The sequence below is a fragment of the Vombatus ursinus genome, unplaced genomic scaffold (genome assembly GCF_900497805.2).
Source record: "Vombatus ursinus unplaced genomic scaffold, bare-nosed wombat genome assembly UNPS02014812.1, whole genome shotgun sequence".
Taxonomy (NCBI): Eukaryota; Metazoa; Chordata; class Mammalia; order Diprotodontia; family Vombatidae; genus Vombatus; species Vombatus ursinus.
This window is the reverse complement of record NW_020954590.1, coordinates 72,790,401-72,810,072: the sequence shown is the minus strand read 5'-3', so window position 1 is coordinate 72,810,072 and position 19,672 is coordinate 72,790,401. Positions and strand designations below refer to the sequence as shown.

The 19,672-nt window shown below is 35.7% G+C and overlaps 1 protein-coding gene across 1 annotated transcript in view; it reads left to right on the top strand.

Moving 5' to 3' along the window:
• LOC114054129 (suppression of tumorigenicity 18 protein-like) overlaps positions 1 to 18,402 on the top strand; it is a 351,033-nt gene extending 332,631 nt beyond the window's left edge. Inside the window, exons 21-23 of the mRNA XM_027877273.1 lie at positions 12,434 to 12,537; positions 15,349 to 15,492; positions 18,101 to 18,402. Of these exons, the coding sequence (XP_027733074.1) occupies positions 12,434 to 12,537; positions 15,349 to 15,492; positions 18,101 to 18,241 (389 nt within the window). The 3' untranslated portion in view covers positions 18,242 to 18,402. The remainder of the gene's footprint in view (positions 1 to 12,433; positions 12,538 to 15,348; positions 15,493 to 18,100) is intronic.
• Positions 18,403 to 19,672: the final 1,270 nt, after the last annotated feature.

Sequence of the window (19,672 nt, the reverse complement as noted above, 5' to 3'; positions counted from 1 at the left end):
TGTCTAATTAACTAAAAGGTTAAACTGATGGGGGAAAACAATGAAACAATTCTCCAGAAACCGTGAGATGGGGCACAAAAGTGGCAGATGAAATTCAATGTGACAGTTAAGGTAATTTAATAAAATTAAGGCATTTAAGAAAATTATTACTGAAGACATTGGCCCAGAATGTCACTGTAACTCCTGAGTTTAACAAAACTTACTACCTTATCAAGAAGAATACTAGAGACGAAACTGAAAATATCATACTAGTATACAAATTTCTATTGTGTCCTATTATGTTCACTCCAATCCTGGTTGCTGAACTTCAAAGAAAGTGTAACAAAATTGTTTTCTTAGGGTTTAGAAAAAAGTGACAAGATACAAGTAGTACCTAGTAAGCCATTTGGATGCAGACTCCAACTTAAATTATTAACACCATATTACTCAATAATAATATAAGAGAATAAGGAAATACCAAGTTGTCAATTTGTTGAAAGACTTAAATTTTGAACCAAAAGTAATGGTAGAAATTTTCTAGTCTAACTCTTTATCTTGAAATAAATAAACTAAAACCCAGAGAGGTTAATTTGCTTGTCCAAGGTCACAAGAAGCAAAACTGGGATCCAACACTGTAGAACTCTCTATTTATTAGTGTTAACAAAGGATTCAGGAATTTACAAAGCACTGTCCTAAGCAGGTGGATATCTAGTGATTTTTGCAGCCTCTGAATTGGTAAACTGAAGTGTTTCTAGAACAAATGATCTGGAAAAAACATTGAAATCCATCTATTTCTGTTTCAGAAGCTTCCTAGTAGCACCAGAATCAGAATCCAAGTTGAAAGTTCCAGTTTTCAAAAGAAGGCTACTCCTTTAAAGTTGAAGCAAGCGTGTATCTTATTCCTATTCCTATTCTTACTTTACCTTAAATTATTACATAATTAAAAGGTTTTCTAGCCCCCAATTTTTCTTCTATAATTATTCTTGAAAAATCTTTCTTTATATTGATGATATACTCTTTCCCAAATAGGTAAAAAATCTGTAATTATTCTAGAAAGTAATCTTTAAATATTAGTTATTCCATAAATAACATAAGAAAATTTTTCAGCAAATAATGGAGGAGAAAGAGAAAGCAGCAACTTTCAGTTCAGGCATTAAACAATAAGCCAACTGCTTCATAGGTATGAATTTATTGTAACAAAATGCAGTCCTGAATATCACAAAGCAAAGAGCACAATCACCAATACCAAAAGAACCATAATGAAATTCAAACATAGCAAAGATAGTCACTTAATTGAAGTAACACTAAAAAATCTAAAAAATCTTCTATAGCAAAGAAAAAAATATGGATTAGGATCACCCATAAATTACAAACCTGTAAAATTTGAAACAGCTTCCTTTAAAAAAAAAAGTCTTATATCTATGTTCCAGCATTCTAGAAGTTCTAATGTAAGGAATCAAAACATATATTCATGTAGCCATAATCAAATGCCTAATGGAACAGAAAATTTTACATATAAGCCATCTGTTTAAAATGATGTTATGCTCAGCTACAGAACTCCAAGAGCTGACTTAATAAAGACCATGGACTTCTTCAGTTCTATTCTTTCCCTATGGACTCACAAGCCACTTATCAAATGGGCACTAAATCATGTGATTGGCGGGATCTTCAAGCAAAATTTTGTCCAACAAGCTAGCCATTGAAGGTATATTTTTTCCTAGATAGTATTAGAAATGAACACAGTAGCTCCCCCACCTAGTCAATTTCACCCCTTTACTAACAAGCCAATTTTAGGCTATTATTACAGTAATTTGTCTCCAAGCAATGCCCATTGTTATGATAAAAGGCGAACACTATTCGATTAAAGTAGCAAACCTGATTCAGTGGAAGTCCCGAGTCAAAGAACCTTGTTACTTTACAATCTGACTTGTGTCTTAATACCCCTGGCATAAGTTTCTTGGTGAGATATTAACTCATTGATTCTAGAAAGAAAATTGCTCTCTGACATATGTAACTACTAGATTCTCCCTACTTATTATTAATGATATTAGCACACATTTGAAAAGTACTTTAGTGTTTCTAAGGTACTTTACTCATAGCAACTCTCTGAGGGTAGATAGTACAAGAATTGTCCTATCCATTTTACAGACAGGGGAACTGAGGCTCAGAGTCATGAAATGACTCACTCTGGGTCGCATAATTAGTAAATTTCAAGCAAGCCAGTTTTAATTTAGTGATAAGATTGGAAGCCCATTGAAAAGTTTGTAAATCAGGATCCAAATTCATGTCTCCTGACTCCAAGTCCAATGGTCTCCACCATACCACTTCATAAGTCAGAGCTAATACTACTTTAGGCGGTACAGTTATTACTTTATGGTTTTTTATTCAGTCGATATCTTTTAGAAAAGGAACTTTAAAAGGTTACTTATACTTACATTCAAAAATTCACTGTGTTTTAAGCTTTATTACATATTTCCAAGAGTATACTATGTCCATATTTAGCAGTGTAAGTCTTTAATGACCTTCAGTCATATCAATAAAATTCTGATCTTACCTGAGTTAGGGAACCCAGAGAATGATAATTTAAATTATCAAGAGTATAGAGGGCTAATACATGAGGACAAGTGAAAAGATCACGACCTTACTTTGGAAACATGGAAGCTGGAAATCAAAATCTATAAATCATGATAAATACAGGTGCATGGAAAATAGTTGTTCACTGAATCCCAGTATATGAGAACTAGGAGGCGGCATGAATTTTGAAATTCATAAATTTAAGAGGAAAATTACAGATCTCATTACCAAAAGTTGAAAAAGGTTGGAAATATGAACTCTTTAAAAAATACAATAATAATAAATAATAATAACAAAAACAACAGCTAGCTTTTACAATGCATTTTTGCAATATCATATCATTGTATTTTCACAACAGCTCTGGGAGGTAAGTGCTCTTATTATCCAGGTTTTACAAATGAGGAAGGAAACTAGCTTAAGTGATTTGCCCAGAGTCACACAGATGGTAAGTGTCTAAAGTTGGATTTGAAGTCCAGTCTTCCAGACTCCAGCTCTCTAACCACTCATCTGCCTCCTTATTTGGATATATTCATGAAGTTAACATTTATAATGGATTGATAAGAGAAATTAGGGAAGCTAATTTTAACCTTGATAATTTATGATAACTGTGTCTACACTGTGCTCCAAACTACAATTTGAAATTGAACAAAGGGTTGACAATCATTTTCACAAAATCATAGGATTTAGAACTAGAGAATTCTTGGAAATCATTTTGTCTAAACCCTTCATTTTATAGATGAGAAAACTGAGAGTTTGGGTGATTTGCCCAAGATCACCTAGGTAGTTCTTCTGGATCTCCTTTGGGGTCATCATGAGACAGAATCTTGGGTTTGGTAAACCTTTACAATTATTGTTGTTCAGATGTTTTTCAGTCATGTCCAACTCCCCATTTGGGGTTTTCTTAGCAAAGATATTGGCATGCTTTGCCATTTCCCCAACTCATTTTATAGATGAGGAACTGAGGTGAACAGGGTTAAGTGACTTGCCCAGGGCCACACACCTAGTAAGTGTTTGAGGCCGGATTTGAACTGATGATGAGTCTTCCTGATTCCCAGTCCAGTGCTCTATCCACTGGACCATCTAGCTACCCCCAAAAAAATTATATTGGATCTTGTTGTGCAGTCATTTCAGTCATGTCTGACTCTTTATGATTCCATTTTGGGGGTTTTCTTGGCGAAGAAACTGGAATCATTTGTCATTTCCTTCCCATTTTACAGATGAGGAAACTGAGGTAAACAGGATTAAGTGTCTTGCCCAAGGTCACACAGCTAGTGTCTGAGGCTAAATCTGAACTCATGAAGATGAGTCTTCCTGACTCTAGGCCTGGCACTCCATCCACTGTGCCATCTAGCTGTCCCATTATTTATTTTCATCATTCCCTCATGAAAAATATACATGCATTAAACAAACAACATTCTGATTTTTAAGTTGTAAAATATAATGGGCTGGTAGAATCAGAGAAAATAAAAATACCTGAGTTAAAATATCAGACAAAACATAAAAGATAATGGACAAAAATATCTAAGGGAAGGGATGGAGTTACTCCAATATTACACTGATTCCTTAATGACTGGTAAGGAGTAAGATTTAGGACAGTTTTATTCTGGTAGCAAACAGAAATTACTGATGAGATATAATTTCCAAGGGAAAGAGCAAAAATGATATGACGAAGTAAGAGAAGCTCGATAGATAATATGATTCCACAATGAAAAAGAATAGAAAAAAATAGCTTTCTGTGACCTAGAACATTACTTTGCAGAGACAGAAGAGAAAGAAAATGTGACAAAGACTAAATATAAACAACTGAGATCAAATAGAGAAAGAAGAGATATTATTTAGCATGAAGAATTTGAAAATGCATAGTCAAAAAAAATCTTGAATTACAGAAAGGAAAGTTTTATCCTATGTTTTGTTCACTTAGGAATTACTGCCCCCCCAAAAATGTTAGCTCTTTCCCTAGATCCCCATCAAGTTTTCAGTGATCTGGGAGGTAGATTTTCCAGCAATTTAACAGCCAAAGCATTCATAAGTAGTCTTCAGCAGAAAATCATAACATCATGGAGTTGAATAGGACCTTTGAGGTTATCCAATCCAATCTGTCACCCCACACCCGGTGACAATGAAACCTCACTAACATAAGATCCTGACCTTGCTATTGCTCAAATACTTCCAATGAGCTCACTACTTTACAAAGTGGCCTATTCCCTTCTTGGTCACAGCTCTAATCATTATGAAATTTTCTCATATACTGAAGTATACACCTCTAACTTTCCACTGGTCTTCACTCTGACCTCTTGAAGCTCTGTAAATATCTGGAGTCAGCTATAGCTTTTCCTCTTAGTGTTTCCTATAAACAGGCTCAACTTGCCCAACTTCTTCTGTGGTCCCTCCTGGGATAAATTTTCCCCTCACCCTATTGGTTACAAGCTTCTAGACACAATATAGTACTCTGAAAAAGATTAATCAAACAATCAATAAGCATTTATTAATCACGTACTACATGTGTTAAGCACCAGAAATAGAAACACAAAAAATGAAACAATACCTACTCTCAAAGAGCTTAGTTGTATTTTAATGGGAAAAGCCACAAGTACATAACATAAGCATATAAAGAATAAGTAGAAATAAATACAAATTGTTAGATACAGAGTCATTAGGAAGGAAGAATACTAGCAGATGGGGCAGATGAGGAGATCCAGAAAGGGGAGTCAGGAAAGATTTCATATAGGAAATTGTGTTTGAGATGCATCTTAAAAGAAGAAATGAATTCTCTGAGGTGGAGGTGAGGAGTGAATTCCAGGCATGGAGAACACGCAGTGAAAAGGTATGGAGATCAGAGAGAAAATGCTATGTATGGGGAATAGAGAGATCCAGATGGCTGAATTTCAGATTGTGGAAGGAAAGGAGAAAGTCTAATGAGACAGGAGAAACAGACTGGAACTAGGTTGTCAAAGGATGATAAGCAAGCATGAAGAGAGAACACGAACATAATGGGTGTTTAATGGGCAGCTTTTTCTAGGAGTTTGAGAAATTGAGAAGAGATGTGGAACAGGATTTTGAGGAGATAGTAGAGCCTAGTGAAAATTTCTTAAGGAGGGGAAAGACTTGAATGCATTAGGAATTAATAATAATAATAATAATAATAATAATGGCATTTATACAACACTTTAAGGTTTGCAAAGTACTTTGCAAATATTATCTTACTTTATTCTTACCCTGGGAAGTAGATGCTATTATTTTTTTTAAGGCAATTGGAGTTAAGTGACTTGCCCAGGGTCACACAGCTAGTAAGTGTCAAGTGTTTGGTCTGAGGCTGGATTTGAACTCAGGTCCTCCTAACTTTAGGGCTGGTGCTCTACCCACTGTGCCACCTAGCTGCCCCAGTAGATGCCATTATTATCCCCACTTTACAAATTGAGGCAGAGGTAAAGTATAAAGCCAAGGTCACATAGCTAATAAGTACCTGAGGCCAGATTTGAACTGGTCTTCCTGATTCCAGGTCCATGTCACTATCCAAGGCATTTCCTAGCTAAATTAGTAGGGAAGGAACTAGTAGATAGGGAGAGATTGAGGACTGACAGGGGATGGGGATAACTAAAAGGGAAATCTTCTGAAAGTTAAATAGTTAATAAGCAGATCAAGATTGGGAAGGGAAGAAAGTAAAGTCAGAGCAAGGGTAATGGCCTGAGAAAGTACTGAGGAATAGAGGGACTGTAGGTTTCAATGAGAGCAAAGAATAGGTTTAGAGTGGGTGAGGATTAGAAAGAAATGGAAAGATAGAAAGTTATGGTCAGTTAGAGGAATGTTGTTTTGTTGTTGTTGTTTTGTTTTGTTTTTTTATTCAGAAAGTGGAATACTTGTTGATAATGGCAAGATCCAAAGTATGACCATTCTGGTGTATAGCTGAGGTGGAGAGGTCATAGTTTTAAGGATATTTAGGAATTGGAAGATTAGGGAATTTGACAGCATTAATATGGCTGTTGAAGTTTTCTAGTATAAGAAAAAGAGTTTGGTAGACAGGGATTGGTATTGGTAGATTGGGCCTGGAGTCAGGAAGACTCATCTTCCTGTTTTCAAATCTGGCCTCAGATACTTACTAGCTGTGTGACCCTGGGCAGGTCATTTAACCCTGTTGTCTCAGTTTTTCACCTGTAAAAAGCTGAAGAAGGAAATGGCAAACCATTCTAGTATCTTTGTCAAGAAAACCCCAAATGGGGTCATGAAGAATCATGTGTTTTCACATGCAACTGGGAAATAAGAATAACAGGAAATGGGGTACAGAAATCTATCCTGCCCTACAGGAAAATAGAAGAGGAAGGAGGGGAGAGATAGCAGGGAAAGCAGACTAGGGCAAGGGGTATTCAGAATACATGCCATCTTGGGGTGGGGCGAGGGGCAAGATGGGGTGAAAATTTGGAACTCAAAATCTTGTGGAAGTAAATGTTGAAAACTAAAAATAAAAAAAATATAAAAAAAGAGTCACATGTGACTGAAATGACTAAACAACAAGGATGTAACAACTATTATAGTTTGAACAGGATAGAAAACTTTAATTAATTAAACATAAAAATAGGAGAGGCTCTTGAGTGCTGATGGCAATGGGAGAGACCAAAGTGACTGTGGAGTACAAGGAATATTTTGACTTCTCAGTAAATTTATTTTGGGAGGGGAAGGGTGATGAGTGATGGGAGAGATAGTGCTAGAGAGGATAGCCAGGGATTCAGTATCATCTTAAGGGAACCAGTTCTCAATGAGAACAAATAGATAAAAGAAGCATGATGGAAAGAAATCCAGAATGAAGAAATGTATTCACTATGGAAGGGGTAGACATGCTTGGAGTGGGATTTGGTTATGGTAGGGATGAAGAGGATGGAAATTAGAGAATAGGAGGTGGAGGTTGAGAATAGTTTGCTCATAGATAGCCATTAACTGAGTAATGAGGAGACAAAGAACTTAAACAGGTAGTGAGAGTTTATTGGCCATAGGGATGGGTAGCACATAAAATACAATGCCCCAGTCTCAAAGTGATGTTGTTACCTGACAAGGGCCAGAAGCTCATGTCCTTAGTCACTCTACTTGCTCCTCCTTGCTTAATGGGCAGAGGGAGGGGTGGATAGTATTAAATCTCGGACTAAAAGAAGAAGCAAGGCCTGGGTGAAGCTTTCCCCACTTGTTTCTCCAGGCCTGAATGGGAAATATTGGGCTGTTAACACTGGAGCCAGGTACCCTCTGCTGTCAGAGTGCTAGAAAGACACTGAGTTGCCCCCACCCCTTCCTCAGAACTAAAGATAGTACTCCAGATATAATCTACAACAATTATTGTTTAGTTATTTAGTTCTGTCTCATAACCCCATTTATATGGTTTTCTTGGCAAAGATGCTAGAATGGTTTGCTATTTCCTTCTCCAGGATTCTCATTTTACAGTTCAGGAAACTGAGGCAAAGAGGTTAAGTGACTTGCCCAGGGTCACAGGGCTAGTAAGTGTCTGAAGATGGATTTGAACTCAGGTCCTTCTGACGCCAGAGCCAGCACTCTATCCACTATGCCACCTAGCTACCCCTAAAAAGACCTTCAACATCAACTAGTCCAAACCCATCATTATACAGATGAGGGCACTGAGGATAAGAGGTGATTTGCCAAGGTCACAGAAAGTAAAACAGTAAAACTACAGAGACAGGATTTGAACCAAGGTCTCTGAATCACAAGTCCAGTGCTCTTTCAATTGTATCATAATGCAGTCCTAAAATGTATAAGCAGAAAAGGAAAGGGGCTAGTCATGTAACAAAGGTAAGGGGAAACAAATGGATAGGTCTAATTTCACATTAGTAACTATAAAGCATCTAGTATATTGTGTAAATTCTATGAGGATTTTATGGAAGGACAGAGACAAGAATCACAGGGGAAGAGAAGGTAGATTGTTGTGGGAGTACCCATACCCATGAGATCATAGATTGATTCATCAAAGTAATGATTTAAGTATTGGAGTACTGATCTGCATACTATACTACCATTAGTGCAAGCTGACATTGTACTTTTTCCAACAAGCATTTATTTTACACTGATGACTCATATTGAGTTTATTACCAAATAATACCATCAGGTGTTTTTCATATTTACTTCCTTCAAGCCATATCCCTCCCTGGACTTTCTAAAATAGGAATGTATGACTTTGCTAGCTTGTGGGAAGGCCTTGTGCTTGTGGGATGCCTGTATATGTGCATAGATGCTGGAAAGTACAGGAAATCAGGAAAGAGGAAGAAGTCCAACTGGGCCGGAATATATGTAGTAGGAAATAATAAGATCTACCTCTCAGACTTGTTGTGAGGATCAAATAAGATGTTATATAAAAACAGTGAATTCTTTCCATGTATTTTGCATAACATGAGCTATTATTAGTAATATGTGCAGAGGGAGGATCTGTGATTTCATTAGAATTCCTGAGGAAGAATCTCCTTCCATTAATCCACAAAGCAGCTTTCTACAAGTCATGGAGTCCCCTACGGCACTGAGAAGTTGAGTTACTTGCCCAAAGGCATGCTGTCAGATGTCAGAAGAGTTTGAATTCAGGCCTTTTTGCTTCCCAGGCCAGTTCTCTATTCGTGGTGCTACATTGCCTCTCATTATTATTATTATTATTATTATTATTATTATTATTATTATTATTAATTATGTGAAAGTGAGTGGTGTTAAGTAAGATTGGAAAGATAGGTTGGTGCCAAATTCTAGAATGCCTTAAATACCAAGCCTCCTGACACTTGTATTTTAGCTTCTAGTCAGTGGGAAGCAGGAGAGTGACTTAGTCCAACTTTTGCACTAGGATGTATTTGGAGATAGAACTCAATTAAAATGTCAGTAAAAATGAGATCTCTATAAGATACCAATTTACAAAGAAGCAAGTTTTAAATAGATTGATGCCATCTTCCACTTTAATGTCAGTTATCAACTTTGATTTAATTTATTAATTTATTATACTTATTATTAATGTGTTATAATTATACTAAATTAATTTATTAAATTGATGTATTATAATTATTAATTTAAAGCAACCTAATTTGTCCAACACCCATATGCTTCAAAGTGAGGGTGCTAGCAGGCCACTTTACTGTACCAAAACTAAGCATCACAGCCATCACATCTCTCTAATTTCAGGGAGACACTGAGTAATTGTCTCTTGAGGCAAAGTCTCACTCAACTATACATTATCTGCAAAAGAAAAATCTAGCCCATGGTTCTTCAACTCTAAGCTTATATTCATCCTCTTCTTTTTCTTCAATATTTCAAAAGATTTCCTTCATTGCAAGTACTCCTTCCACTAGAGTAAATTTCAAATCTCTCTTGATCTCATAGATAGTTCCATGAGTGTGGTGACTGACCCAAACAGTTAATCACCTGGTCACCAATTTCTGGTTGAGAACCTCTTTGAATTCAGGTAGTAAATATATCTCTACATCCTTAAGCAAACTCTGTCCATCTTAGAAGGATTTATTGTAGGTTGTGTTCCACTACCAAAGCTTTCAAGAATCCATCAATCAATCAACAATCATTTCTTATGCACCAACTATGTGCTTGGCACTGTGATGGAAGTGGGGATAATGATAATAATAGCAACTAACATTTATATAGCATTTACTATGTGTCAGATACTATACTAAGCACTTTACAATTATTATCTCATTTTATCCTTGAAACAACTTTGAGAGGTAGTTATTATTATCCTCATTTTACAGATAAGGAAACTGAGGCAAACAAAGGTTAAGTGACTTGCCAAGATTACACAGCTAGTAGGTATCTAAAGTCACATTTGAACTCAGGTCTTCTAGACTCCATATATGACACTCTATCCATAGTGCCACCAAGTAGGGTACTATATTACCATAGTGCCCTTAAGGAGCTTATAGTCTCCTGGAGGAATACAATATGTTCACAGATAAGTAAATACAAGTAAATACAAATTTGCATAAATATATGCAAAATAATACACAGTAATAGGGGGGTGTTGCTAACTATCAGGAAAGGCTTCTTGAAAGAAGTGACATGAACTTAAAGGCAGCTGGCATAAGGGGGTGGGAGTGAGTGAGTGATGTTTCCAAGAAGTGGAGTAGAGGAAAAAGAAGATTCCTACAGAAGGGATGTGATTAAATGGGGAAAAGCAAATAAGCTAATTTGATTGGAGCAGAGAGTTCACGAAGGAAGTAATATGTCATCAGCCTGAAAAGATAAACTGAAGCCAGATTGGGAAGGGCATTAAATGCCAAAAAAAAAAAAAAAAAAAATATTTGTATTTTAACCCAAGACAATGGTGAGTCACTAAAGTTCCATACCATGAAGAGGCACTTTTAGGAAGGATACATCTTTTAAATGATCTTTTTCTGCTCCATTCAGCCTGTGTTCTTAAAAATACCCTTTCAGTCTTGTTCTCACTGCTTCCCATCTCACTGCTATCCCAAATTTCAGCCAATAAAAGAAATACTCCTGCTGGTGGGCAGCTCCTAGATGTCCCCCTTAAATTCTATGACCCTCAATTTCCAACCTTATTGCAATTACCTAGCAAACTCTTTCATTATCCAGGTCATAGTCATTCTTCTATGTGCCTCCCATCTATTACTTCTACTTCCCTTCTAATAAATGATTAATTAATACACTATATGATTCTTTAGTAAAATGCAACTGCTAACAGTTGTGGGGTTTTTGTTTGTTTGGTTTTTATTATCCTATTTCAGAAAAAAAGCATTTACAAAGAACTTTGTTCTACTGCTTTTTAACAATGCTTTTAAACATAACAAACATTATGAATATAAACACTGAATGTAGAGAACTTTAGTTTTGTTACAAGTAGTGTGGATCAAGTTGGAAAGGGAGTTTGGGGCCAGGTAGATTGAACATCAGGCTAAAGAACTTAGACTGTATGTCTTAAAATATCTCAGTCTCGGGGCAGTTAGGTGGCACAATGATATAGCTCTGGCCTTGGAGTCAAGAGGACCTGAGTTCAAATCTGGTCTCAGACATTTGACGCTTACTAGCTATGTGATCCTGGACAAGTCACTTAACTCCTATTGCTTCACCAAAAAACAACAACAAAATATCTCAGTCTTCCTGAAAGTAACTTTAGGGAGACAGTAAGCTCATATTTATCCAGATCTTAGAGAACCAAGAAACTGAATTAATCAGATTCCTTTGAGGAGCAAAATTCCTCAGTCTCCTTAAGGGTGAAGAGAGGAACCAAGACCAAACAAATGATGAATAAACACACCAAATTTACATACTTTTAAAAAGCAACTTTTAAAGAAGTTGAGCTTTAAATCAGTGCCTAAAACCTCTGTAGATGAGGAAAAGTTGTAACCTAGAAGAATTAGATCAAGTTAAATAAGTATTGCTAATTAAAGTTAAAGGGTAGGTACTATGGTCTGGGCAGATTCAAGCCAGTCTACAATATTGTATAAAGGGGCAAATGATGTTCACAATGACAGTTCTGAAGTCCTGCAAGGTCCTAAAATGCCTTTGGAATCTTTGAATATTAAATTATGTCCAGCACAGTCCAATGTTAAATGTATTTAAAAATTAGTCATCTGTATAAGATGATACCATTAGGCTAACTAAAACTTCCATTACTTTTTTTTCCTGACAATTTTAGATTCCTGAGAGTATGTTAAACTTCTTACGAAGAAAAATAAATCATCCAACTCATATTGCCCAATGCCCCTCACTTCCCAGATATATGTATTTGTCATTGTTTTTCCTATCAAAACTTACCAGTTCCCATTAAGATGCGAAGTTGCACTGGGAATGTCTGTATTTTAGGTTTGCCTTGTTTTACATTGGTCAGATAGCTTCATGTGTGCCCATTTCTCCTCTCACCTTTAAACTGTCTGCCTCCTCACAGGTTTAGAGAGTGATGAGGAAATTAGGCATTTGGATGAGGAAATAAAGGAACTGAATGAATCCAACCTTAAAATTGAAGCAGACATGATGAAACTCCAGACCCAGGTAAAATGTTTTAAAAAAATCTTTTAAAAAGAATTAACATACAGAGACTTAGCATATTCTCCAAAGGAATCAGAGTACAAATACCTGAACACCAAAATAAGCATATTAGTAAACTAGGGTTTTGACTACTATAAAATTTCATACTTTAGGCAAATGTTTTAAAAAATGAAAAAGCATCTATTTCCTGGTCTGATCTTTGATTATGAGAAATAACATGAAAACAAGAAAAAGCATGGAATTTGAAGTCAAAAGACCTGGATTCAAATCTTAATTTTGCCCTGTGACAAAGGGCAAATCACTTCATTTCTCCTCTTCTCTATAAGCAGTGGGTAATAATGCTTGCCTTACTTAACAAACATGGGGTTGCTGGAAGGAACCCTGGCATAGTGGTGTATCACTGGACTTAGTTTGGAAAGACCTGGTTTTGCAACCTGGTGGTGAAACTCAACAACTGTTTGACCATGTGCATGTCATTTAATCTTTTTGAGTCTTCATTTCTAATTGGATAATATTTGCACTATTTACCTTAAAAGGTATTGTGAGCAAAGGGTATTTATAAGCCACAAAGGACTATATAAATGTGTGTGGTTATTAAACTGGAAAGTACTGTATCCAGGTGAACTCTTAATATCGATCTGGTATCCTGGAGGCTTCTTCACTCATCCATTCTTCTATTCATCAACCATTGATTAAATGGCATATTTAATTGACCCCACTGAACAGGGTCATTTCAAAGATAACAAAGATAAGGTTCTTGCCCTCTTAGATTCTACAACACAGTAGAACAAATATGACACATGAACATATGTGTAATCTATAACAATAGTTATATAATAATGATCATGCAGAAGAGATTTTGTAAAATAGTAATAATAATGACAATAATAATAAGTAAGACTGATAGTTGAAATTCTGGGAAAGATATGTTCTACGTAGTCCAAGAGAAAATCATGATAAAAAAAAATTATGTCCCTAACTTAATGATCTAATTAGTATAAATCAACTTTTTAACCCCAGAAAAATTGGGCTTGTCAATGGTGCCAATTGATATAATTTTTTCACAAATTTACCACAACTTACTACAAATTCTCCTATTATCCTATTATCATCCTATTATCTCTAATATGTACAAATGTGCTGTCTCATTTGATGATGCTTAGTCCTTCAATGTGTTCTTTATATCTCTACTATTAAATAATTTCCTTTCCCTATGATTTCATAGGGAAAATAAAATAAACCTGAGTTTCTGTGCTTTATGAAAGCAGGGATAGTATCTTATCTAATTTTTGTATCTCTCTCAGGCCCTTGCACAATTCTCTTACAGAACAATAATAATAAAAGTTATGTTTTAATGTTTATAAAATCATTGTAAAGAAATTCAATTCAACAAGCACCTACTGTGTGCCAGGCATTTTAGGAGACAATGCTGATGCAAAGAAAATAGTCCCTCTCCTAAAAGACCTTTCTTTTTTTTTTACTCACAACAATCTTTTCAGGTAGAAAGTAAAAGCATTATTATACAGTACTCATTTCCCAGACAAGTTCACTGAAATTCAACAGAAGTAAATGACCTGCACATGTTCATACCAGATTTTGAACATGTCAACTGACTCCAAGTGTCCTCTTTTTATGACATCACACAGTATGTCAATAGTAGTTGTTTAATATTGACTTCACCTTGAATTGAAACCATTCTCAGTTCAGACTCTAAAACTTAGATTTCCTGTCCATACAATCACGTTACCACTTAGTCCCATATGTTTCCTACCCATTGTCCAAAGGCAGTTAGGTTGTGCATTGGATAAAGCACTGGACCTGGAGTTAGGACGACCTGAGTTTGAATCCATCCTCCTATGCTTGCTAGTTGTATTAGCCTGGACAAGGCTTTTAACTTCCCCCAACTCAGTTTCTCATCTATAAAATGGAAATAATAATAGTACCTACTTCCCATAGTTATTATGAAGATAAAATAAGGGGAAAACAAGCATTTATTAAACACCTATTATGTATCAGGCACTTTATGTCTAAGCACTTTACAAATATTATCTCATTTGATCCTCTCAACAACCCTGGGAGGTAGATGCTGTTATTATCCCCATTTTGCAGTTGAGGAAACTGACATAGAGAAAGGTTAAGGACCTTGCCCAGGGACACACAACTAATAAATGTTTGAGGCCAAATTTGAACTCTGGTATTTTGTGACTCCAGGTCTATCCCATACCACCTAGCTACCTCTTGAGGCATACATACAATTTATAACCTTAGAATACTATATAAATGCTAGCTGCTATTATTGTCGTTGTTGTTGTTACCAAGTACCCTATAGCTACCTTCTTCCAACTTAGAGATAGAAGCCTCACCCAGAATTTTTAGCACCATTGCCTATAGCAAATCAGAAGGGTCACCAGAAAAAGCAATAAGGAAGAATACATAATCAGATGCTTTTCTTCCCTCCTCTCACCTCGGTTTTTCTCATAACCTCTCCAGTCCTGCATTTTGGAAATTGGGAGTTTGATCTATCTGAAATCAAGATTATGCTCACCTACACTGCAGGGCATAGTCTCAAATTTGTTAAATGTGATTTTGTGTGCAATAGCAGTAGGTTAGTTTAGAAATAAAGTAACTACCTTGCCCTATCTTGAGCTTTTACAGGAGTGTGATGCAAGTGGTAAATGTCTTTTACCATCTGTAGCTAAGGTTTAATATACTTTGGCACCTATTAAAATCTAATGCTTTTTCTCATTGGAGATAAACTTTATGTGTTCTTTTCAAGATGCAACTTCTCATCCTGTCAAGTTATTTCCATTTTAGATCACATCTATGGAGAGCAATTTAAAAACAATAGAAGAAGAAAACAAACTTATCGAACAGAACAATGAGAGCCTGTTGAAGGAGCTGGCTGGCCTGAGCCAAGCCCTCATCTCAAGTCTTGCTGACATTCAGCTTCCACAGATGGTAAGTATAAGCCCCCAAACTTCACCTTCTCCATTGTCAGAGGCATCAACAATGTTATTTCACAATTCAGGACAAGGCTGCCTCTGAGCAACATTTCAGCTTTCAGGAATCCAGTTCAGTAATCAGAGAGCTACTTGACACATTTTCATAATTTTACCCTCCATTAATCCCTCTCAGTGTGAACTTGATAAATACCTATTGTTATAAATATTATCAAGGTTAAAGTTTTCTGACACCAAGAAAAAATATACCTCTTCAGTGAATGAGGTCATATGAAGTTAATTTTTAAAATATAACATACAGGCTGAAAAGGAAATGTTTCATTGAATGTAAAGCTGATTTCTAGGGAGTGATAGGGAAGTTTGAGATTATTCCTTTTTTATTAAATAACATGGACACAATGGAGTACTGCCAGTAGCTCTTCCTTCAGCAATGAAAACACTTACAACTCCAATCCAAGGAAAATAATTCTCTAACATAGATTCTACCTGAAAAATAACAATAGGAAGTCAAAATTCTACCAATGTTGTCTTCAAATTGGATACTTCAAAAACAATCTATAGCTACTTAACTTCTCTAAGACACAACTGATGCATTTGGCAAGCAGCCAGGAAGTGACAATTTCCTAGGACATTTTTCTTGTAACATATTATCCCTTTGTTTCCAGCACCAAACACACAGGAGATCTAAGACTTGTCTCTTTTAACTAGCCCAAGCAAAGTCCTGCACACTGACCTGAAGGAGTTTAAGAAAAAAGCTAATGGAAAAAGAAAACCCTTTCTTTTCTTCTATTTACAAAACTCACACGTAAAAGTACTTAGGTACTTCAGCTTTTCAGTGTACGAAGTAGTTACTTACTGAACTTCCCAATATCCCAAATCAAGCCTGTGTCTGCAGTAATCATTTAAGACATAACAATTATGAAGCTCTTTAGAAAAATAATTAACCTGTGAATCTTCTTCATTACAAAATAGAAGGGGCAGTATGCAAATACAATGAGGTTAAAAAAAGGTGGAGGGAAGAAACTATACATATAATATTAATTCATTTTATTATTAATATGTTAACAAATTTAATATATTTTAAAGTCTATACATTTAAAGCAGTATGTATGTATATATATGTATCTTGATACAGATATAGATATATTTCTTTTTTAAATGCTTAATAGCTCATATATGCCAATGTTTACCTGTCAGAATGCCTTCCCTGAAACCATTTTTCGACCTCCTTTGAAAAAGGTCTAGGATAGAAAAGAACAGCCTAACTAGAGAATCAAAGGATTTTGAAGTTTTCCCCATTTTAAAAGGGAAAAGAATCAACTTCAAATTTACTCCTTTCTAGAATGTAACCGTCTCGTTGACCAATTCTAAGATGAGATTCTTTATATAAAATCCTTATAAGCTATAGTAAAGATATCCCTTGATCCAAAAGGGGGGGGGGGAAGGAGTGTTACTATAAATAAAAGAAACTTTTAATTTCTGACCATCTTTAAAATAGTTTCTGATTTTTTTTCTTTTTTCTTTTGCAGTATCATTTATTAACTATGCCACTAATCTTATTTCAGATTTTTATTCCCTCTTTTCTTTTTATACACACTCCATGGTCAATGTAATTTACTTAAAGTAGTAAGAGTCCTACATAGTTTATTTAATCTCTGACTTTTTAAATGCTCTACAAATAAGTATAACTATCTCTACTTTCTAAGTGAGGAAAACAAGCAGGCATAGGGAGGTTGAGTGATTTTCTAAGAATAACTCAGTACACTAATACCAAAGACTGGATGAAGCAGAGATTGGAGATTTATGAAAACAAAACTAATTATACTCATCTACTTTATCTAGACACATAACCATCAATATCTCAAGAGTTAAGAAAGCTTTACTTCTCTGGAACATGATAATAGTAATAATGATAATAAAACCTTACAATTGTGTGATATTTTGTCTTTCAAATTACTTCCACATCTGTTATCTCATTTGATCCTTAAACTGTGGAAAATAGAGCATGTGTCTCATTTAACATGTGGGGAAACTGAAGCAAGGCAGGTTAAATACTCTGTCAACTGTCACCCAGATAGTTAGTAGAAAAGATGGAATGACACCTAATTCTCCTGGCCCCCAGTCATGCACCATTGAAGAAGCTGGCTGGTCTAAGATAAGCCCTCATTTTTGGCTTCTAAAAATGGTAAGTCTTAAGATCAAAAATTTTCCTATTTTGTTGGAAGGAACTCCCCTGTCATTTTACAGCTTATTTCAAAGATGTCTATCATGCCTGTTTTCTGTTTTGAAAAATCAGTCCAGTAGCCAGCCACATCTTGCTACTCTAAATTGGCTAACAATGTACTTTACCATACAATCAAGTTACATTAATCCAATTAAGCCTCCCCTCCCAGTATAAAATGAGCAGATGAGTCCCACCACACACCCAATCACTCTTCCTCTCCCCTAAATTCCTAATGGTAATTTGGGTCTCTGCCCATCCTGGTGACCTTAGGCTTCCCACTTCACTAGCCTAGATTATTGCTTCACTGTTACCCTTATTTAACATACCTTGTGAATCAGTCTGAGCTTCTGTGATTGGTATAATATGTTTTGTCTTCATTCAGGGACCAATCAGTGAGCAGAATTTCGAAGCATATGTAAATACACTCACAGACATGTACAGCAATCTGGAGCGGGACTATTCCCCGGAATGCAAAGCTCTGCTGGAAAGTATCAAACAGGCAGTGAAGGGTATCCATGTGTAGGATGTGAGAGCTGCCGGGCAACAGAAATTACAAACAGCAGTCAACTCCAGATGGATCTGTTAGGGGTTCGTGTACTGCTAAGGCGTATAGGTTGCCGTGCTGCATTTACAATTGCAACATTGCACTATTTTTTTTTTTCCCAGCTGACATAAAAAGGAAAGAAAAACACGATCGACTATTTGGGTTAACAGCGATGCACTCAATTAGTATTCTTTATTTATTTTACTATGTGTATCTTTTGTTCCTTTCTTTGCACTTTTTTATGTAAAGCATATGTAAAAAGTATGTGTGACTATTTTTTATATTTTTTATTTATTTCTAATCAAAGATTTTTTTTATCTTAACAGCATTTTACAGCCTGCCATATTTTTACAAATGTGTTTATTAATTTATTTTCCAATGGGATTTTAAATAGACTGAAAAGTTACTCTGTAAACTTAATAACTTGCTGGGTTTGTACGGAAAAATAAACATAACAAAAAAAAATGTGTGAAAGAACCAGTTACCTAAAGGAGTGGTCTGTGGTCTAGTTTGATTTTCATTGCATACTGCTTACTTTTCAATGACTTTGTACTGGGAAAGAGTTTGAGGTCATTATGAGACGGCAGGAGGAAAGAGTGAAAAGAGAAATGCTGCCCACTAGTGGGAAAACTCGCACTCCTAAAAGCACAGTATGCTGGAAACCAGCATGTTAGCAATAATGAAGCATAGCAATCAGCAAAGCATTTGACGTGGCTGTGTGGTTTTTAGTCTACATGTACTCTTATGATTTGAAATATTTTAAAGAAATTCAAAGAATTCTTTTAATGATATAGTTGTTGTTTTGTTTTGTTTTGTTTTTGAAGTCATCTCAGATAGTTGACAACTCTTATCCCTAGGCAAGAAGGCTTAATGACCAGGCAGGTGTTAGTAGCACACGTTGGTGCAATAGATATAGAAGGGACAAGACCAATAAAGATTTGTACTCAGAAAATACAAAAGCATCCAAATGAAAAGATTTGTAGATACCAATTTCCCCTGAAATACTTTAGCATACCGGTTTGACTCAAAAGAGCAAAAAAAAAAATGCAGCAACAGAGGCAAATATCTGATTCCAATCTAGTTGCGGGGTGGGTTTGTTTTTGTTTTTGTTTTTGATTTTTTATGTTCGTAATCCAAACCATAGCAACACAATGAGACGTTTCACCCATCCTTAGGAAACAAGACAACTATAAACCTGTTGCCAGTCTTTTCACGGGGCACCAAGTGTTATCATACACATGCCCAAGCACCCCAGGATGTGTGTGTGTGTTAGTTAGCCTGGACTATGAATTTCTGAATGGATCAGAGTTTAGTAGTTGCTATAACAAAGGCAATGTCTATTTCAGGGATTGTAAGTAATTAAACATTGTTTCAAAAGTTTTTTTATATTTATTTTTTTTAAGAAAAAGG